At 38.8% G+C, this 23,312-nt stretch overlaps 1 protein-coding gene across 1 annotated transcript in view; it reads right to left on the minus strand.

Moving 5' to 3' along the window:
- Nucleotides 1-1,748: 1,748 nt before the first annotated feature.
- LOC111169189 (olfactory receptor 10A2-like) overlaps nt 1,749-23,312 on the minus strand; it is a 34,580-nt gene continuing 13,016 nt past the window's right edge. Inside the window, 1 exon segment of the mRNA XM_089915213.1 lies at nt 1,749-21,050. Coding sequence (XP_089771339.1) covers nt 4,869-5,819 — 951 coding nt within the window. The 5' untranslated portion in view covers nt 5,820-21,050 and the 3' untranslated portion in view covers nt 1,749-4,868.

Below are 23,312 nucleotides of genomic sequence, written 5' to 3' on the forward strand. Positions count from 1 at the left end.
AATTCACAATTTGTATGGAAACACAAAAGACCCTGAATAGCCAAAGCAATCTTGAGAAAGAAAAACGGAGCTGGAGGAATCAGGCTCCCTGACTTCAGACTATACTACAAGGCTACAGTAATCAAGACAGTACGGTACTGGTACAGAAACAGAAATATAGATCAATGGAACAGGATAGAAAGCCCAGAGATAAACCCACGCACATATGGGCACCTTATCTTTGATAAAGGAGGCAAGAATATACAGTGGAGATAAGACAGCCTCTTTAATAAGTGGTGCTGGGAAAACTGGACAGCTACATGTAAAAGAATGAAATTAGAACACTCCCTAATACCATACACACAAAAAAACCTCAAAATGGATTAAAGACCTAAATGTAAGGCCAGACACCATCAAACTCTTAGAGGAAAACATAGGCAGAACACTCTATGACATAAATCACAGCAAGATCCTTTTTGACCCACCTCTTAGAGAAATGGAAATAAAAACAAAAATAAACAAATGGCACCTAATGAAACTTCAAAGCTTTTGCACAGCAAAGGAAACCATAAACAAGACGAAAAGACAGCCCTCAGAATGGGAGAAAACATTTGCAAATGAAGCAACTGACAAAGGATTAATCTCCAAAACATACAAGCAACTCATGCAGCTCAATATCAAAAAAACAAACAACCCAATCCAAAAATGGGCAGAAGACCTAGACATTTCTCCAAAGAAGATATACAGATTGCCAACAGACACATGAAAGAATGCTCAACATCATTAATCATTAGAGAAATGCAAATCAAAACTACAATGAGATATCATCTCACACTGGTCAGAATGGCCATCATCAAAAAATCTACAAACAGGGGCTTCCCTGGTGGCGCAGTTGTTGAGAGTCTGCCTGCTAATGCAGGGGACATGGATTCGAGCCCTGCTCTGGGAGGATCCCACATACTGCGGAGCAACTGCGCCCATGAGCCACAACTACTGAGCCTGCGCGTCTGGAGCCTGTGCTCCGCAAAAAAAGAGGCCGCGATAGTGAGAGGCCCATGCACTGCGATGAAGAGTGGCCCCCGCTTGCCACAACTAGAGAAAGCCCTCACACAGAAACGAAGACCCAACACAGCAAAAATTAATTAATTAATAAACTCCTACCCCCAACATCTTCTTTAAAAAAAAAAAAATCTACAAACAATAAATGCTGGAGAAGGTGTGGAGAAAAGGGAACACTCTTGCACTGTTGTTGGGAATGTAAATTGATACAGCCACTATGGAGAACAGCATGGAGGTTCCTTAAAAAACTAAAAATAGAACTACCATACGACCCAGCAATCCCACTACTGGGCATAAACCCTGAGAAAACCATAATTCAAAAAGAGTCATGTATCAAAATGTTCATTGCAGCTCTATTTACAATAGCCAGGACATGGAAGCAACCTAAGTGTCCATCAACAGATGAATGGATACAGAAGATGTGGCACATATATACAATGGAATATTACTCAGTCATAAAAAGGAACGAAACTGAGTTATTTGTAGTGAGGTGGATGGACCTAGAAGACGGGAATAAAGATGCAGACCTACTAGAGAATGGACTTGAGGATATGGGGAGGGGGAAGGGTAAGCTGGGGCAAAGTGAGAGAGTGGCATGGACATATATACACTACCAAACGTAAAATAGACAGCTAGTGGGAAGCAGCCGCATAGCACAGGGAGATCAGCTCGGTGTTTTGTGACCACGTAGAGGGGTGGGATAGGGAGGGTGGGAGAGAGAGATGCAAGAGGGAAGAGATCTGGGGACATATGTATATGTATAACTGATTCAGTTTGTTATAAAACAGAAACACACCATTGTAAAGCAATTATACTCCAATAAAGATGTTTAAAAAAAAAAGATTTGGGGTTTCAGTGGCCATTTCTTTAGTGGTCATTTTTTAATGTTCTGATTAAAAGCTTGGAGTTTTTGGTTGACTCAAAACACTCAGATGACGGAAAGCATGTCTGAAGGGCAGATTGTAATGGATGCTGTCCTTGAGTCATTTTGCCCAGCTCAGTGCAACCTTCTGTGTCAGCTTCTACAAGCTAACTTCTAATAGCTTGTAAATGAGACCTTCAGAAGAATGCCCCCGGGCACTGGCGACCTGGCTTTAGTTCTCCCTCTTCCCTACAACTGGGAGTATGAAAAGGCCTCCTTCCTATGACCTGAAGCAGAACAAACTCTGATTTATTTATGCTCTGGAGATCCATAAGGGAACTGGGATTTCCCCTGAAATTATTTTGCTTATCTTGTTCTCCATTCCCCTTTCACTTTCCCCACTCGCTTAATGGCTTCTCCTTAATATATAACTTGTACTTGAATCCTTGGCTCCATATCCGATTCTGGGGTAACCTGGCCTATGATGAAAGTATCTGGTCACAAGGAAAGATCAGTTACTGCATGTTTGGGTGGATGTTCCTAAAAAGTGAAAGGGGATTCATAACAGGCATATGAAGGAAAAAGCTTTAGGCTTGACTTTTCTGGAAAAAAAAATCTCTCTTGTACCTCTTTTATGGATCTCCCCTAGACTTTCAGAACACCTGTGCTCTACCATAGGAACTGGTCTAGCTCTAGAATCAACCCCCCTCTCTTGAGTGGTATATTTCTCCACATGCAATGCACCATCAAGTCCTATCAATTCTTCCTGTAAAAGATATTTTGAATTAATTTCTACTAATACCACTCTATTCCAAGTCATCATCGTTTCTCAGCTAGACTATCCATTCATTTATTTATCTTGCATATACTATTGAAAAAATGGAAAATAATTTCATTGTATGTAACTTTTAATTGGGCAAAGCAAACCAGAATAGATTGAGTAAAGTGATAGCCTTCAATATCTAAGTAAATGTCCTGAGACCTTGGCACCAGGAGCTCTCTTAGTTGTTTCTAAGAGAATTTTTAAAGTATGCCTGTACCTTAGGCTTCATCCACAGAAAGGGGCACCCCTTGCTCTGTGTAGCTTGTGGCTCCTGGAAAGTGGTACTGACTCCTGTGGCCATATAAGGGCTGCCCCACTGGTTTACAGCATCACATCCATCTGCATTGTCTCAGCACCAAATACTCTTTTTCTAAATAAACCATCTTTGGCAATTTTATTCTACTGTTTGTGCATGTTGACTATCTACTGTGGCAATCTCCAGCCTCTCTAAGCTGCATGCCTGGACAGTCTATGTTGTCTCTCCATGTACCAGTTATTCTTTATGTTAATGCTCTGGCTTCAAATTTGCATATATTTTCAGTGATCTGCCTTAACCTTATTTCTCCATAGTATTTTAGTGTGAGTTTTTCAGAACAAAAGGTTTCCAGGAATGCCTATGCTGTAGTAAAACAGAAACATTTGTGCAGTATTCATTTTCAAAGAGTTACAGGTACATTGGGGGAAGACAAACATGTAAAAATAAGTACAGGATAGTAGACACAGAATTTAACTTGGGTATTGACAAACTTAGAATAGACGCATGTAGGATGAGCAATTTATGCTGCCTGAGGAACTGCAGTAGACCATGAAAGATGAGATGGATTTGGCTAAAATGAAGGTCAAAAGAACCTTTTGAGTAGAGAAAATAGAGTACCAAGACATCACCAACTGCTAATCATCTAACCTATGAACTCAGAAGTCTAAATGAAATGCATGACTTTTCTCTGATTTACTCACGTATTCCCTCTGTATTCTTCAAGATTTATTCATTCAAATTAAAATTTAATTATTCTTTACCTATTATATAAGCAAAACTGCAAATGACTGATGACAAATATTATTGATGTGGCTGTGAGGAAACAAGAACTCTCATAAATTGCTGTTGAGAGTATAAAATGGTACAATCAATTTGGAGGGAAATGTGCCAATATAGCAACACTATATATGTATTTACACTTGGCCCAATAAATCCAATTTCTAGATTTCCATATGTCAGATACACTGGCAAAAGCATAAAAAGGCACATGCATAAAGTTTTTCTTTTAATTGTAAAAGACTCATTAAATAAACTATGGTGTATCTACAAAGCAGAGTACTATGAAGTTATAAAAAGAATGAGGAATCTTTTTGTGGTTAAAGAAGAGCTATGTTGGAGTTAGCTGGATCCATTTTAATCCTTAATGAAAGCAGCATCATGATTGAAATTTATGATATTACTTCAACAAGGTGTAAGAACCTAAGTTAATGATTAAGAATGATCATTAAACAAATAACCACTGAAACCCCAAATCTAGAGAGAGAGCCTGTGGAAGCTCAGGTCATTCTTCCTGGGATAAATAGAATGAGGAATAAATCACTGTTGGATTTATAAAGGTATAGGTATGGGAATTATTGACCCACTTTCATATATCCATACAACACATATGAGTGAGCTTGAAAGAACGAACACTCCCTCAAGGACATGAGAACTAAAATAAGGCAGTGAGGAGAGTTATGCATTGGGAGGACTCATAGGGTTTCCTATCTGATGAATGCAGTCAGATTTGCCCAAAGGAAGACAAAGTCACAAGGCGATTTTTGATGGGTTGTGCTCTCTTTTATTATGTGTGTTCCCATGTTAGGATTATAAGCAGTTTCATACTGTTCACAGTGTGCACACAGGAATGTGAATATCTGGAATTACTTGGCCACAGAAGTGTTAACAAGATGATAAGAAAAAGAATGTAAGTCCATAATGGGCAGGCAGAGGAGGTTTCCAGGTGGTAGTGACAGGTCTAAACTACCTCTGTGCTGTTTTCACTGAGCTTTCCAATAGTCATTTCAGCAGCTGGGTTTCATCACAATGGAGATAGGCAGAGGCAGGGGAATTCTAAGTATCAAACTGATTGTTCCCTATTCGAAAGACTTTAGTCTTTTTCTTAATGTCTATGGGATGCAGTCTCTAAGGCCTAGGGCCTTGCAGAAGGTCCAGACAAGGGCATTCTTCACCTCATTATTTCTCAGGCTGTAAATTATGGGGTTCAAAATGGGAGTCATAACAGTATAGGACAGTGATAGCACCTTCTTGCTCTCAGGAGAATTATTGGACTTAGGGCGGAAATAGATGAGGCTTAAAGATACATAGAAAAGGGAGACAACAAGGAGGTGGGAGGAGCAGGTAGAGAAGGCTTTGTGCTTCCCTTTAGCTGATGGAATCTTGAGGATGGCAGCAATGATGCAAGTGTAGGAACAAAGGATCAGCAAGCGGGGTATCACGACGACCAGAATGGTTCCAACAATGGCATAGATCTCAAACAGTGCCGTGTCTGCACAGACCAGCCTCAGCACAGGTGAGCTGTCACAGAAGAAGTGATTCACCTTGGTGCCACAGAATGGAAAGCTGAAGAGCCATGTGGTCTGCTCAGTAGCCATGGGAATGCCTGGAAACCAGGAGGCAACAGTCAGTTTTGCCCATGTCTTAGGGTTCATGATGACTGGGTAGTGCAAGGGATTGCAGATGGCTACATAGCGGTCATATGCCATTGTGGCCAGGAGGAAACATTCAAAAATCCCAAAGAAGAAGAAGAAATACATCTGAGTGGCACAGCCAAGAAAGGAGATGGTTGTGTCCTGGGCAATCAGGGTCCCCAGCATCTTGGGCACAATGACTAAGTTGAAGCCAATCTCTATGAAAGACAAGTTCCTGAGGAAGAATTACATGGGGCTGTGCAGCATGGGGTCAGCCAAGGTAACCAGAATGATGAGGCTGTTTCCCAGCAGGGTGACCAGGTAGATGATTAAAAATATCAGGAAGAGTAATGACTGTATTTCACTAGGTAGGGAAGAGAAACTCATGAGGATAAACTCACTAAATCTTGTCCAGTTTCCTTCAGCCATTGATATAGGAATGAATTCCGAGCTGTGGTCATAGAGAGAGATTCTCGATTGGAAGAGTCAGATTCTGGATTTGTGTTTCAGACTCCTTCTTAGTGTCAGGGAAAGAGGCAAGATCAGGATTTCAGTTGCAAGAGAAAGGGCCTTGTGTTGTCTAAGAATAAAGACACAAGGAAGAAAGGCCAGAGCCTGAGCTCTGAAATGGGAAATGGCTTATTGTTCCCCACTCTTATTCTTTGTGATCCATTTTCCACTTTGTTACCATATTTGCTAAAACAACTCAGATCATTTACACACACCCATTTTCTGCTGCACACTTAATACCTTTTTAGCAGGGTTAAATGAAAGGTGTCCTGCGGAAATGGAGTGGAGTTAGATGGAAAACAGTATAAATTTTCCATGTATACCTATTATATATCCCCCTTCTTCAAAGATTCATGGTGTTTATCTTCTCCATCTACTGCCCAAAGCTGTACTTACCTTTTTGGTATACATTTAAAGACTTCAATCCTAAGATAACTTGAGAGTGTATATTAGTAGAAAAAGTCGTGTTTTTTCATGTTTTGTTTTGAGGTGACTCAAATAGGAGAAAAAGTGGCAAGGGGGTGCACAGGAAGAACGTCTATAGAATGTAGTAGTTTTAATGCACTTTTTTCCCTCCTTTCAATGTAAGAGCTGTATAGTATTTTATATCATATAATGCCTATTCTTTCTTCCTAATGAACTCATGGGTGCATCATTCCTCTTTGATTGTTGGTACTCAAAGTGTCCTCCTACGTTACGTTATGGGTAACGTAAGTTGTTTAAAACTTTGGAGTACAGCAGATATCACTTTGGGGTGGCTTGTTTATATCACTGCATGGAAATAAACCCTCACAAACAATGCATGTTTACTAGTAAAGGGATAGTCGTGCTTACATCTTTTTGTGGACATTTTGGATAACAATTCTGGTGGGCTTTGGGGGTTAAAATTTGGGGGGCTTTTGAGGAAAACATTTACAAGCAAAAGATCATTTGGGGGAGAAAATTAGTGGAAAATATCTTTGCTGTGTTTATTGTCACTGTTATAAGGGAGAAGGAAGCATCCTTCATAAAAGTTTATCTCATACATTAGTTTGAGAGCATTGTGATAGACAGATACCTTGCTGCCTAAGCAGAAATGTCTTGGAGGCACGTGGAAACATGAAACACATTTGGGTGAGAGATCACTGCTAGAGGTAATGATCTGGGTCTTAATCATTCATTTCGACATTTATTGAGTATTAGTGAGTGCCAGGCAAAGGAATCTGAACATAATGAGAGGTTGTCCTTATACTCACCTGATAGATATGCATGTAAAATACAATTAATTACATTATCTTAAATGCTTTAGTAGTAATATAAGACCAAGATATGTATGACAAAGGCAAGTGACCTCAGCTTTGTCTAGGGGAATTAGAAGTGTTTCTAGAAGAAAAACATTTAGAATTGTATTCCAAAGAATAAAATTAGAGCTGAGTCTTGAAAGGTAAGTATAAATTAACTTAGTACGGGGAGGAGGTGGTGAGAGGGAGGAATTTTAGACAGAAAAAAATGTGTAAAGATACAACAGGTTAATAATAATTTCTACCATTTATTGAACACTTACTCTGTGCCAGGTATCTTCTTCATTCAGAAAATAAAAGTAATTGTATAAGTACTTTTAGTTCTCCCAAAGAAATAGCTCATCACACAATAGATCAGATAATTTCCACTGAAGTTGATCTCAACATTGTTTTTTGTTGTGTTTTGTTTTCTTTGCTAATTTTCACTCTCCTAAGAACTCTTTTAATCTCTGTGTAAAACATTATTTTATTTACTTATTTCATACAACTTCTTTTGAGCTTCTACCTCTGTATTTTAGAAGAAGGAATATGCAATATTTTTATTTTATTTTTTTTTTGAATTTTCTGAATTTATTTTTTTATACAGCAGGTTCTTATTAGTTATCCATTTTATACATATTAGTGTACATATGCCAATCCCAATCTTAAAGTACATGATATTTGGGATTCATACCTAGATTAATATTCTTGCTCTGACACTTAAATTGCTGTGACAATTAAACAAGTTACTTGCTTTTTTGAAACAACTACCTATTTTAAAAATTGTGATGAAACCCATGAGGAATAATTAATACTTTATTTACAAATATGTAACATATTTTTCTGTCAATAAATGTTAGTTACTTAATTCACCCTGCTTCCTGGGAGGAGACAGAATTTAAGTAGATTTCTCATGTTACAATTACAGCAAACATCCTTGAGAATTCTACATAACCAATCCCCCCCTTTCAATTGAAAGATACTACAGAAAGATCATACAGCTCCATGAGTGGAAGTGGTTGGCTCATGTAATTTTAATTTTATTATATATTATGTATTAATTTTGGTTATGAATGTGCTATATAATTATATTATATCCCATGTACAGATTATGAAATATAAGGACAGATATTTAGAGTTATTTTTATGAACTTGCATAGCTGTTAAGTACCAGACACAGGATTTGAATCCAGGTTTTTCAGACTCTAAATTGTTGAGGAGAATAAAAAAAAGACTATGCTTAGAGAAACTAGAAATGCTTGGTATAAGGGGAAAGAAGATAGATCAGTGTGATAGTTGTTGACTATGCATTCAACTGCAGGGTTGGGGTATGGAAAGAACAAGATTGTAAAGATAAGCTTGAGCTGGACTATACATGGGCTTGTATGACATGCTAAGAACACAGTTTCATTGTGAAGATGAGGATGAATTGTAAGGATTTAAAGCATGATTATGACAGATCATCACATATGTATTTAGAAAGAACTCTGGAGACAGTGAGAAGGATGAATGAGAATGGGGTGTATATGAAAGTCTTCAGTATGACTGGAAGCTGGGAGACCCATTAGGAGGCACTAGTAATAATCCTGGTGGGAGATATAAGCCAATACCGAAGTTTCATCTCACAGTAGTGATTTGTTGAAACCCTGGCAATGGTGGGATCTCTAAGGGATAGTACACAAGGAAGAGAGAAGAGGGCCAACAATTGAACTCCTAGGACCAGTATAGTTTAAAAGGACTTGGAAAACAGCACAAAGAATCTGCCCTTGGGCATGTAGGGGGTAGCAAAGGAATCCATGATTATGGAAGGCAAGATGATAAAAAGTTTCAAGAGCGAAATTCCCTTTACACAAGCATCAAAGAAAACCTGAAGAGTACTTGATTTCCTCAAGAGTCTCTCTAGACCAAGAGCTGGTCCAAGCCTGGGGTCACTGGACTCTGTTGAAATTCCTCCCACCCCTGTCCCTGGTCCCTGCAGACTTCAATCTGCAGAGTCATAGTCACTGAGAGCTGGAAGGGACCCTGGAGACCCAAGAGCACAGGGCTGGAATCTCTCCCTAAAGAGAGTTAGTTCTCTCTCCCTCTCCTCAGCTCTAGCTGGGCTGAGCTCTGTTCCCCCTGGCTTCTATCCTCAGTCTCTTCCACCCCTGGGGTTGCAGACTAACCAGCCTATTAATGAGCAGTCACAGACCATGACCTCATTAAAAAGCTGTTAATGAGACACACTGCTGTTCAGGGAACACAGTTGAGGGAGGCTCCCAGTGGCCTCCTCCTGGCGCCTGGAGGGAGAGCTTAGGTGAACAGACAGGATCAGATCTGGGGAGAGGGCTAACGAACTCAGGCTGCAGAGCCACACTTAATGAACTCCTGCTGGCAAGCAGCCCAGCTTTGAAGCTCAAGTCCTCACTGGCCTGCAGGCTTACAGGAGTGGCTGGGATCCAGGGAAGCAGTGAGTTTCCTCTTATCAGTCAGGTCTGCTTACTGCTTCCTCTGCTGACCCATTTTGATGGAGGACTTCAAGTTCTGAGATTAAGAAGTAATTTTGTGTTGCCCTGAGTTTATGGCTCATGGACAATTGTATAGGCCTTTTGACTGGTCTCCGTCCCACAGGCTTTGTCCCCTAGCCACCCATTCTCCACAATACTACCAGGAAAGTCTTTCCAAACACATAGCTGATTGTTACTTCATGCTTAAAACTTTTAAATGAAGATAGTTCACAATAAGTTTCAGAGTCCTAGCATAGAAGACTCTTGAATATTTGGCCCCTGCCTATCTCCCCACCCTCATCTCCTCCAGACATCTCTCCCGTGTTATTTTCATCATTATTACCACTGCTATCACCATCGTCATTATCATGATTATATCAGCATAATGAACATTTCCATAGTGCTTCTTAAGTGTCCAACAGTGTTTTACATATATTAATTCATTTAAACCTCACAGCAATGCTATGAAATAGGTGCTGTGATTATCTGTATTTTATAGATGACACGGAGTCAACATATGCGGTGTTATTTGTCCAGTGTCTTACAGCTACTCAGGAAGAGAGCCAGGATTACAACCCAGGCATTTTGGCTTCAGAGTTTACACTTTTACACATTAAGAAGACTTACTTCTGTACCCTCTGCACTTACTACTTATTTGTCTTGGAATGCCTATCTCACATGCAATCTTAAACCTTGGCTCCCATTCCTTCTTATACTTCTTACTTTGCTACTACTTCTAACCATTATGCGTGTATTATTACCTATTGTCCTAATGTTTATATGTCTGCTCCCCACTGGACTGAAAGTTCTTACGCTTGGATTGAGCTGGGTTCAGTAACCGTTACTGCGGTTTTACCGAATCTTTCAGTATTTATTATATTACTTTAAACATACACTATATTGTGTTCTCTTTGAGAAACTGGAAACTAAATTCTTGACCTCTCTCACAGCCATGCCTCTACAGCCATATATGCTTGTCCTCCTTACTTTACCATTTCAGTGAAAGGTATCTCTATCAACATGATTGCTCATGCAAGAAATATGAGTATAGGCCTTGACACCTTTTCAATCCTAAACCATCAGCTTTTACCCGATCTTCTGCCATTCCTATACCAGTCTCTCTTTACATTCTTGCCACTTAACAATAAATTATCTACCCAGTAGACATGGTTATCTTTTTAAAAAAATTGTCCCTTGCTTAATATGCTTCAGTGGTGGTCCACTGCATTTAGATTAATATCTAAAATCTATCACATGGTCAAAAAGAAGTTCTGAATGGTCTGACTTCTTACCTGTTCAGTCAATTTTTACCTCTCTTGTCCTTATTCACAAACATTGTTTTTCCTGGTTTCAGTGTCAGGGTAATACTGACCTCACATGAGTTGGGAAGTATTCCCTCCTCATATATTTTGTAAACGGTTGTGAAGGATTGGTATTGATTCTTTTTTAAATGTTTGGTAGAATTCACCAGTGAAGCCATCTAGTCCTGGACTTTTGGTTTTGGAGGTTTTTGATTACTGATTCAATCTCCTAGCTGGTAATTGGTCTGTTCAGAGTTTCTATAGCTTCATGAATCAGTCTTGGTAGACTGTATGTTTCTGAAAATTTATCCATTTCTTCTTCCACCCATTTGTCCAATTTGTTGGCATATGAGTGCTTGTAGTAATCCCTTATGAGCCTTTGTATTTCTGTAGTATCAGTTGTAACATCTCCCCTTTCATTTCTGATTTTGAGTCCTCTTTTTTTTTCTTGGGGAGTCTAGCTAAAGATTTGCCAATTTAGTGTTTCTTTTCAAGAAACAAGCTCTTAGTTTCTTTGATATTTTGTATTATCTTTTTGCCTCTATTTCACTTATTTCCACTCTGATCTTTGTTATTTCCCTCCTTCTACTAACTTTGGGCTTCATTTGTTCTTCTTTTTCTAGTTCCTTGAGGTTCAAAGTTAGGCTGTTTATTTGAGACCTCTCTTGTTTCTTATTATAGCCATTTATTGCTATGAACTTCCCACTTGGAAATTCTTTTGCTGCATTCTGTAAGTTTTTTTATGTGTATTTCCATTTCCATTTGTCTCAAGGTATTTCTTAAAATTTTTTCTTTATATATTTTTTTGATCCATTGGTTGTTCAGTAGCATGGTGTTTAATCTCCATATATTTGTGAATTTTCCAGTTTTCTTCTTGTAACTGGTTTCTAGTTTCATACTACTGTGGTCAGAAAAGATGCTTGATATAATTTCAATATTCTTATATTTATTAAGACTTGTTTTGTGCCCTAACATATGAAGTATCCTTGAGCATGTTTCATGTGCACTTGAGAAGAATGTGTATTTTGTTGTTTTTCGATGGAATGTTCTCTATGTGTGTGTTAAGTCTATCCAGTCTATGATGTTATTTAAAGCCAATGTTCCCTTATTGATTTTCTATCTGAGTGATCTATCCATTGATGAAGTTGGGATATTAAAGTCCCCTACTATTATTGTATAGCTGTTGATTTCTCTCTTAAGGTCTTTTAATTTTTGCTTTATATATTTTGGTATTCCTAGCTGGGCGCATAAATATTTACAAATATTGTTGGATTGAGCCCTTTATCATTATGTGATGACCTTCTTTGTCTCTTATTACATTCATCTCTGGGGAGATTCCTATAATCCAAATGTTACTCTGCTTGATGTGCCCTTTAAGTTCCTTAAGCTATCTCCATTCTTTTTCATTCTCTTTTCTTTTTGCTGCTCTGACTGAATTCCACTAACCTATCTTTGAGTTCACTGATCCTTTCTTACATTTCATCTAGTCTGTTTTTGAGACCCTTTAGTATAATTTTCACTTCAGTTAACGTATTCTTCAGTTCTGTGACTTCTGTTTGCTACTTTAAAAATTCTTTTTCTCTTTGTTTAAATTCTCACTTTGTTCAGCCATTGTTCTCCTGAGCCCAGTGAGCATCTTTATGACTATTATTTTAAATTTTATCAGGTAAATAACTTATCTCCATTTCATAACGTCTTTTTTTCTGAGGTTTTATCTTGCTCTTCACTTGGAACATATCCCGCTTTTTCTTCATTTTCCTTGACTCTGTGTGGGGTTTTATACATTAGATAAAACAGCCACCTCGCTCAGTCTGAAGGAGTGGCATCATATAGGAGATAAAACTTATTGTTCAATGCTGCTCTAGCTCTTGGCTGTCTCTCAAACCCTTGTGATTGTCCAAGCAGCCTACTTTATTGTTAGTGGGCTCCCAGTAGTTGAGGGTATGCCAAGAGCCATCAGTGTCCCAAAGGGGAGAATCCCTGTTAGCACCTAGATTCAGGTTAATTGGAAGTCAGACCTGTAGGCAGCAACTTTTATTCAAATATACATCTTTCAGGAGAAGACTGGGAGATGAACATTTCTATCTGCTCCCTCTGCGTTGAGTTTTGGAGTGATAACCAGTTCAGAACTGTTTTTTGTTTATTACCATCCCACTGAACCCATGAACACGTGTCTCACTGGCCACCAGAGCCAGGCTATCAAGGGATGTATCCTCTGGGTGGCAGTCACAAATGTCAGTGTACCAGATGTGTATACAAGTTTTCTCAGAGACACTGATGGCCTGTGGGAGGAGCAGAGGGAGAAGGCAAAGATGACACCTGCTAGATTCCCCAATCTCCGGAGAGGACTGTAGTCAGCCCTTCAACATGTGTTTAATTAGAAGCCTACCCGCTAAGCCACAGCTATGAAGATAAGCTTATCGTCCTCTTTCCCAGAAAGACAGGGGTGCATTTCAGTCTGCTGTCTCTGTACTGTGCCCCAGGGGGCAGCAGCCAGTTAAGAAATGTTTCTCCATTTTTTATAGTCCTAGGGATCCATGAACATAAGAACTATTGGCCAGCAGAGCCAGGCAATCCAGGGGCTTTCCCTGGGTGGCAGCCACAGCACCTGGGGCAACAGATATGGGCAGAGACTCCTTTCTGGGAGATACTGGTGACCTGGAGTGCAGCAGAGGGAGAGCTCAAAGATAGATCCTACTGTCTGAGGTCTCTGAAGAGGATTACAGTGGGCCCTTAGATGTGTGTTTAATAGGAAGCCTGCCCCTCAGGCTGCGTCTATGAAGATAAGCTAACAGGCTTCTTTTACAGAAAGACTGGGCAGTTAGTCTATTGCCTTTCTGCTGTGCCTTGGGAGGTAGCCAGTTAACAACTCCTTCTCTGTTTACTGCAGACCTATGGGACCTCAGAGCATAAGCCTTGCTGGCCACCAGAACCAGGTGACCAAGAGGTGTCCTCTGGGTGACAACCCTCAAAAATCAGGGTACCAGACAAGTACATAAGCTCCTTCTCAAGAGATACCTGTGAGCTGGAGTGAGGCAGAGGGAGAGTGCAAAGATGGCACCCGCTGGCCTCCGTCTTTGGAGAGAGATGTGTGTTAAATTACATGCTTGCCCCTCAGGCTAATGTTTTAAGACAAGCAAATAGGCCTACTTTACAGAAAGCCTGAGCACTTTTCAGCTGCCTCAGTGCCTCTGAGCTCTTTTCAGGGCCCTTTTTCTGGGCCTTGGGGCTGTGGGGTGGGTGAGGCTGCATGGGCCTTTTAAGAACTGTTTCTCAGATTGCTATAGCCTTGTGGGTCTCATGGACACAAGCCCTGTTGGCTTTTTTTTTTTTTTTTTTTTTTGCGCAACGCGGGACTCTCACTGTTGTGGCCTCTCCCGTTGCGGAGCACAGGCTCCGGACGCGCAGGCTCAGCGGCCATGGTTCACAGGCCCAGCCGCTCCGCGGCATGTGGGATCTTCCCGGACCGGGGTACGAACCCGTGTCCCCTGCATCGGCAGGCGGACTCTCAACCACTGCGCCACCAGGGAAGCCCGCCCTGTTGGCTTTTGAAGCTACATGTTCTGGGGGCTTGTCTCTCAGGTGCAGGTCTTAAAATGGGATGGCTGGTGTGGAGTTAAAACCCTTCACTCCTCAGGGAGAAACTTGGGGTTGTGAGTTCCCTCCCAACTGTGGTCACAGTGCTGAGGGTGGGGTTTATGGCAAGATTTTGTCTCAGCTGCTCCTAGCTTTCCTTCTTCGTTTCTTTCTTCCGCCTTTCCTTCCTTTCTTTCTTTCTTTCTTCCTTCCTTTCTTGCTTGCTTTCTTGCTCTAATCTACAGTAACAATCTCTCTTAATAGGAATATTTAGTCTACTTCTGTTAAATATTTATTCTAAATATGGGAAATATTTTAATCTACAAGTACTTTTGTCATGATAGGTGTCATAAAGTAATACTATTCATTTATCATCAATAACCCACAAAGTAAATTTTGTAGACATAAAGATCACTATATAATGATTCCCTAATTACATTCAAGTAATTGCTTATTATTGTGAAATTTTTTCAGTATAAAATTCAACTTCTGTTAAAATAGATTAAACTTACAAATTTTGATATAGTTGGGTGTGTGCCAATTTTTTTCTTCTCTTTTGTTATTTCACCTATGGCTATAAATTATTTGTTTCTTTGTTTATGTGTTTGCTCTAGGGTTTACCATATGCATCCTTAACATGTAGCAATCTACCCTGAAGAAACATAACTGTTCATGTATAATGTAACATTTTGTAAAAGTGAACTTCCATTTACATCTCTTTCTTTTGTCATACATACATTTTGCCATACATTTTACTCATACATTTTCTATGAATTACACAACACATTGTTATTATTTTCGCTATAAAAGTTGATTGCCCATTTTTACTGATTCCACCAAGCACAACTAAAAAGCCCTGGATATTATATATAAAACAAACATAAGACTCTGAAAGGTAGAAAAAAGAAGGCGAGTGGGTAGCAACATTGTGGACCAAGGAATGAAAAGGTAGTGGGTTCCCTGGGTTTGTTTTTGGCTTCATATATCCTAGGCCTGTTATTGGAGAAGTCAGAAATCTGAAAATCTAACATGTACGAACAAAAAATCCCAAACCAAAATGTGCTCTCTATAGCCAGATGACCCAGAAAAGGGGCAACCTAGCAAGACAGAAATGTTTTAGATGATAACCACTCATCCAAACACAACAGGAAAAACTGTGGTTAAATCCAGTGGAGCCTAGACTTCCACCCTCACCAGGCTGGGTGGGAGCCAGGAATTTCATCCCCACTGCCACCAGGTGTCAGTGGAGAGCCTAGACTTCCACACCCATTGAGCAGTAATAAGGCGCCTGTCTCTTTAATGCTTACGTTGTGTCAGAAGATGCCTAGTGGAGAATCAGAACTCAGAATCAAAAAAGTCTAGAACTAACAGTGGGTTCAGAAAGATCACAGGATACAAAATAAACATATATAAAAATCAAGTGTAATTCTATGCAGTTGCAATGAACACAAAGACACTGAAATTAATAACACAATATTTAGTTGGTGTACATCTAAAAATATATTTACAAGACTTGTGTGCTGAAAAATACACAATGCTGACGAAGAAAATGAATGAAGATCTAAATAAAAAGAGAAACATACTGTGTTCATGGACTGGAATGCTGAAGTAGTAATGATGTCAATTCTCCCTAAATTGATATACAAGTTTAATGCAGTTTATCTCAAAATCAGAGCAAGATTTTTTTTGCCACATGAAAACTTCTACATAAATGTTTATAGCAGCTTTATTCATAATAGCATAAACTGGAAACAACCCAGATGTTCTTCAGCTGGCGTATGTTTAAACAAACTAAGTACATCCAGCATGTAGCATTACTCAGCAATACAAAAAAAAAAAAAAAAGAACTATTGATACACACAACAAACTGAAATGAATCTTCAGAGACTCATACTAAGAAAAAAAGCCCATTTCAAGTGATTATATAATGTATGAATCCATTTATAGAACATTTCTGAAATGACAAATTATAGAAATGGAGAACAGATAGTAGTTAACAGGGCTTAAGGAAAGGATATGGGCAGGAGAGAAATGGGTCTGCCTGTAAAAGGGCAAAATGAGGACTCTTGTGATGAAGATATTCTGTATCCGGCCTATTACCATGTGAATACCGTGTCTGTGATAATGTACTATAGTTTCATAACATGTTACTATGTGGGAAACTGGGCAAAGGGTACATGGAATCTTTCTATAGTATTTCTTATAACTACTGAGTAGTTTTTAGTTTAGTACTCTTATTTTTCTTGAGTATAATCATATATGCAAATAATACTTTGCATCTACCTTTTAAATATTATTCACTTTTTTCAGGTTGTATCTTATTGACAAAAAGTACCAAAGCAACATGAGATAATGGGGATAAAGAATATTTTTGCCATCTTCTCTTTTAATAAGAACATATCTAGTATTTTTTCTCTTGGCATATGCATTTGGTTATAAATAGGTATGTATTCCATAAGCCCTTAGCTGTGATTCAAAAATCCAAGCAGCTTTGGAAACAGTATTTTTTCCTAAGTTTGGGGTCTTAACACATTGGATGAAAAATCTGTTGTGAACTGATTATTTATAATCTTTATTTATTCTACATTGTATAGTCATACATTATTTTGCTATAGAGATATTGATGCATTTGATTATAGAATACTGCTTCAGAACTCTCTGGAGGTGATAGGAAACGTATGGTGTGTGCAGCATATTACCTTTCTAAAACCTGAAAAATTCAAGTGCCCCATGTTTTTTTTGGATAAAGAAATTTAAACCTGTATTTTTTTTATCTTAAGGACATATCCCCTTTATCCTCATGAATGTTTATCAAATGGATTTAACAGTGTATATATTGAACGATTATAGCTTTTTAAATTTAGCCTATTGGTGTGGTCGGTTGGCTGATAATAATCACTAAAGGCAAACTGACAACAACCTCTAAATCTAAATGAGGTTTGCAAATATTCCTCATTTAAACAATACTACCACAATCAACCAAATCAATGCTAATTCAAACAGGTGCTGGGTTTGATCGTTTTTAACTAACAGCATAGTATGGCAATAGTATTTATGCACATACATATTTTCCTTTGTTCAAAATAGGGTTTATGGGACTTCCCTTGTGGTCCAGCGGTTAAGACTCAGCGCTCCCAATGCAGGGGGCCCAGGTTCAATCCCTGGTCGGAGAACTAGATCTCGCATGCTGCAACTAAAGATCCCACATGAGGCAACGAAGATCTCATGTGCCACAACTAACAGCCAGCGCAGGCAAATAAATAAATAAATAAAAACAACAACAAACAAAATAGGGTTTACTACAATGTCTATGGTGCAGTATTTCACTCAAAATCAGGTTTTTAAGAGCATTTGTAGATATTTTATGTTCTGCCCCTCTTCACTGCTACATCATTTTCTTATGGTAACTTCCTCTTGACTATCTCAATATTTTTTTCTGTTCCTGGAGAACTGAGTTTTGTTCTTATCATGGGGTCAGTGAGGCTTATGGACAGCACACTAATCCAGACAATGAAAACTGCCCAATCACACTCATTTTGTTCTGATTATTCAAACTTTAGGAACAGCTTCCTCCCAGTTACTGATGAGAATCTCTTAAACTCAGAATCTCAAAGAACCTTCTCTTAATCTCCAGTGTTCCCACTGATAATTCCACTTCAGTTTCAACAGACTCAGATTCAACAAATATTTCTTGAACACTAGTTAACATTTTTTGAGGAAAACTGTGCTCCAGGTGCTGTTCTAAGAAACTTCCATCCATATATTTATTTAATCTTCACAATTCTGTGAGATGGATATTAGAATTATTCCCATTTCACAGAGAAGAAAACAGAGGCACAGAGATGTTAAATAATTTTTTCAAGTCTCATAGTTGAACACAAGCAGCGTGATGGTGGAGTCCACATTAATTTTTTTTCTTTTAAAAACTTGAAAAAAAATTTTATGCAATCTTTGGATATGTACTATTCTATTGTATATAAATACCACATCTTCTTTATCTTCTTTATCCATTAATCTGTTGATGAACACTTAGGTTGCTTCAATATCTTGGCAATTTTAAATAATGCTGCTATGAACATTGGGGTGCATGTATCTTTTAAAATTAGTATTTTGGGGGTTTTTTCAGATATATACCCAGGAATGGAAATACTAGGTCATATGGTAGTTCTATTTTCAGTTTTTTGAGACACCTCCATACTGCTTTCCTCAGTGGCTACACCAATTTACATTCCCACCAACAGTGTACAAGTGTTCCCATTTCTCCACATCTTTGCCAACATGTGTATTTGCATTCTTTTTGATGATAGCCATTCTGAAAGGTGTGAGATGATATCTCACTGTGGTTTTGGTTTTCATTTCCCTGATGATTAACGATGTTGAGCATCTTTTCATGTGCCTGTTGGCCATCTACATTTTTTTCTTTGGAAAAGTGTCTATTCAGTTCTTCTGCCCAATTTTTTTTTTTTTTGCGGTACGCGGACCTCTCACTGTTGCGGTCTTTCCCGTTGCGGAGCACAGGCTCCGGACGCGCAGGCCCAGCGGCCATGGCCCATGGGCCCAGCCGCTCCACGGCATGCGGGATCCTCTCGGACCGGGGCACAAACCCGTGCCCCCTGCATCGGCAGGCGGACTCCCAACCACTGCGCCACCAGGGATGCCCTGCCCATTTTTTAATTGGGGTGTTTAAACATCCTGGAATAGATAGTTCAGAACAAAAACTTTTAGAAGATGTGCAGAAATGGGAGATGACTGGGGACTGTTGTCTCCCAACACAGGAAGCCAAGCCTGTGCTACACACACATGCACACACACTTGTGAAGCTATTATAATTTCAGCATTCGTGTAAATGTTGTCTATTAATTTTCAGAGTAGTGTTTTTTCACTTTCAATTATATATTTGAGGGTTATTATAGAGCTTTTTCTTTTTAATTGTTTACTTTTGTCAATTAAATATGTACACAATTTTTAAAATTTTTTTTTATTGGGGTATAGTTGTTTTACAATGTTGTGTTAGTTTCTACTGTACAGTGGAGTTCCCTGTGCTATACAGCAGGTTCTCATTTGTTATCTATTCTATACATATTAGTGTAATATTAGTGTGTATATGTTAATCCCAATCTCCCAATTCATCCCACCCCCCACTTTCCCCCACTTGGTGTCCACATGTTTGTTCTCTACATCTGTGTCTCTATTTCTGCCTTGCAAACCAGTTCATCTGTACCATTTTTCTAGATTCCATGTATGAGTTAATATATGATATTTTTCTCTTTCTCACTTAACTTCATTCTGCATGACAGTCTCAGTCCATCTGTGTGTCTACAAATGACCCAATTTCGTTCCTCTTTATGGTTGAGCAATATTCCATTGTATATATGTACCACATCTTCTTTATCCACTCATCTGTCGATGGACATTTAAGTTGCTTCCACGACCTGGCTATTGTAAATAGTGTTGCAATGAACATTGGGGTGCATGTGTCTTTTTGAATTATGGTTTTCTCAGGGTATATGCCCAGTAGTGGGATTGCTGGGTCATACGGTAATTCTATTTTTAGTTTTTTAAGGAACCTCCATACTGTTCTCCATAGTGGCTGTATCAATTTACATTCAGTGGAGCCCACGTTATTAACCTCTACATACACTGCTTACTAGGGACTGAGATTGTACCAAACCTTTTCACAAATTTTGTTTTATTTAATCCTCAAAACATCTGTAGTATATGTTATTATCATTTTATGGAAAATAAACTGATATATAACAAAATCCTTGATTAAACATAATATCAATTACAAACGTGGAACTAAACCCCAGAAACTTTCAATTCAGTGCTTCTTCTATGACATCATGTAATTAAAGGGACGTTACCCACAAGGGTTCAGGAGATAAAGGAAGAAACTGGGTAGCACTGTTGAGACCCTATCATGTTCCAAGCACTGTATACATATCACTTCATTTATTCCTCTCAACAACTTTGTGAGGTATATTATTTCCATTTTACAGGTTAGGAATCTAAGGCTCAAAAAACTTAAGTAACTTGCTTAAGATTACATAATTGAGCCAGAATATAAGCCCAGATTGGCCTGGCCTAAAGTCAAAGGCTTTCTTTTGAGCATGAATGTGGCAGGATGGAAAGAAGGAAGGAGAAGGCAAGGGAAGAAGCTACGAGGTAGTAGGGGTAGACACCCTCTGCTTCATGTAAACTTCTATTTCCTACTTCCCAAACACATCTTTTCCTGTCTTCTTCCCCAGTCTTTTTTTTTCTTGTATCTCTAGTGGTCCCTTGGGCTCTGGATTTAGAATCATTCTAAAACATCAGAAGGAGGAGGGCAAAATGGGGACTACAGAAGGGAGGTACAAGATAAAAGAAACTTTCCTGGTGTGGCAGTGTTCTCTGATCATGGGAGGAAGAGAAGGTGGAGTCTCTGCAGCATCTTTCTTTGTCTTGATGCTTCAACTTTCTTTCGTATACACTCTCTAAGTCTTTTCCTCACCAACTGGTCATCTTGGGAGGACCCGGAGTCAAAGACATCTGAATAAAGTAAGTGGATTCTGTTATCTGCTTCATTCCTCTTCAACGGTCAAGTCTCCCATGTTTTCTTTCTGTCCAATACACCCATCTTCCTAGTCCCCTCTACACCTAATAAAACCCAAACCCTTATCAGCATTTCTCATGTCTGGTCCATTCTGATACTTAGACCCGTATGACTTTATCTTTTCCACTCATAGCTTGTTTCTGTATTCATTCATGCTCTGCCTAGCCTCCCTACAGCTTTTATGATCTCCCATTCCTAATTATATCCTTTGTATTATACTTATCTTCTCTCATTGAATCTCTTGTCAATATAGCACATTTATTTTACCCAAATATCATCCATTTGATCAACAGAAGTTCCAATTTCTTTGCTCTTACTCTAACTTCCTTACATTTTATCTTGTCTCTGTGGGTCTGCTGATTCTTCTATATTCAATGTCTGTTTTCCTTACATATTATTCCAATTCTGTCAGATTTTCTGGTAACTGATTTAAGTTCTCTACTCTTGATCATTTCCACCCAACTCCTTTTTACATTTTGCTCTCTTTATATTTGATTCCTATCATTTGCAATTCATCTAGTCTGCCCATATCATTCCTTTCTCAATTTTCCCCTCCATCCATGCATCTATGCAACCATTATAACACGTTTACTATTTAGTTGCTAAAGCAGACCCTAAAATAAGGACTATTGTCAAAAGAAGAGATGGAAATACCAGTAAATAATCTATATCGGTAGAAATATGGGTAGTTTTGGAAGGTGATAACCAAGAAATTGAAATGTGAAAGATAAATAATTCCTAGGTGTACTTTTGACAGAAGGAAGAGTATGTGCAAATCATAGAGTTAGAGAATATCACAGCATGTTTAGAAAAAGGAAAGTAGTAGGCAATGACTGGATTACTGTAGGACAGTTAAAAGGAAATACACATTTGACACATTATTGAGGGATTTTGTATGTGCTCCCCAAAATCAAATGCTCTTGGAGTCAAATTTCTACATAAAATTTCACTCAAGAAACAAGTGGAAATTAGATTGAAAGAAGTTGAGGTTGGGGGAAAAAGACCAGGCAATAGCCTATTGAAATAAAGTCAAGAAATAACAAGGACGTGACTGGTATAAAGGACTAGGGGGAAGGCAGTAGAAATAGGACAGGAGAAAGGGGACAAATTTAGGAGATAATTAAAGAGGAAGTTTAGATAAAACCTGGATTAGTTGTGAGTGGGATGTGGGGTTGGGGTGGGGAGGATAGGTATAGAAGATATAGGGAAATTCTGGATCTCCAGTACAGTATATACTGCAGAGAAACTAGTATCATTCATTGTGATAGAGGAAGAACAGGCTTAGACAATTTTTTCTAGACATATTGTATTTGAGGGACCCATGTGGCATCAAGGGAATTATATCCACTCTTTGCTATACCATTAAGGATGTATGTGGCCACTTTGGCATATAGTACCTCTTTTATATCTACCTGAGCAGTAGCAGCAGTGATACAGCTAGTAAATGATATATGGGCTTTCACGAGCTCTCATGGGAACAGTAATGGGAGGAACCCATTACCAAATCAGTGAAAAGGAAAAGAAAGAAAGGACAACTAATGGTTCTATGAGGAGATGCCACATGAGTCAAGATTTGAAGGTTAAGGAGGAGTTAGGTGATAAACATGCTGTACGTCAAGAGCTGCAGGGTGTAAGATACAATGTAGGTCGTGACAAGAGGTAAGGTTTTGATGACAGCAGTAGCAGGTCATGAAGCACTTATGCCTTGTTAAATAGCTTGAACGTGGTTGTGTAGACAATGTGGTACTATGGAAGGTTTTAAGTAGGGTAGTGAAATGCTCAGATTTGAGCATTAGGGGAGATACTACAGGCAGTGAGACCAATTAGGAGGCTAATTTTTTTTTTCAAGTGTGTAGAACATCAAATGTGAAGGCAGAGGCAGAGAAGATTAACAGATAAGCAGAAAGGTCTGAGGCCAACAAGGTCAAATAAACAGTTACTGGCATATGAGGCAGGTATTGAGGATAAAGGATCAAAGCTAAGGTTATGGATAACAACTGTAGTTTAGAGGTTCCCACATGAAGCTAGTATATGGTGTAAGAATAGGCGTGGCAGATTAAACTTTCAGGGATGAGAAGACAAAGATATGTCTCTACCACCAGACAATGAGCTCCTTGAAGACTTAGTACATGTGTTATTTACCTTTTTCTGTACCACAACTCTTAGCCTGCGGTCTGGGCCATATTTGATCCAGCAAT

Source organism: Delphinapterus leucas, chromosome 7, assembly GCF_059928025.1.
Source record: "Delphinapterus leucas isolate spDelLeu-1000000601 "Yukka" chromosome 7, BTC_Dleu_Yukka2, whole genome shotgun sequence".
Lineage (NCBI taxonomy): Eukaryota > Metazoa > Chordata > Mammalia > Artiodactyla > Monodontidae > Delphinapterus > Delphinapterus leucas.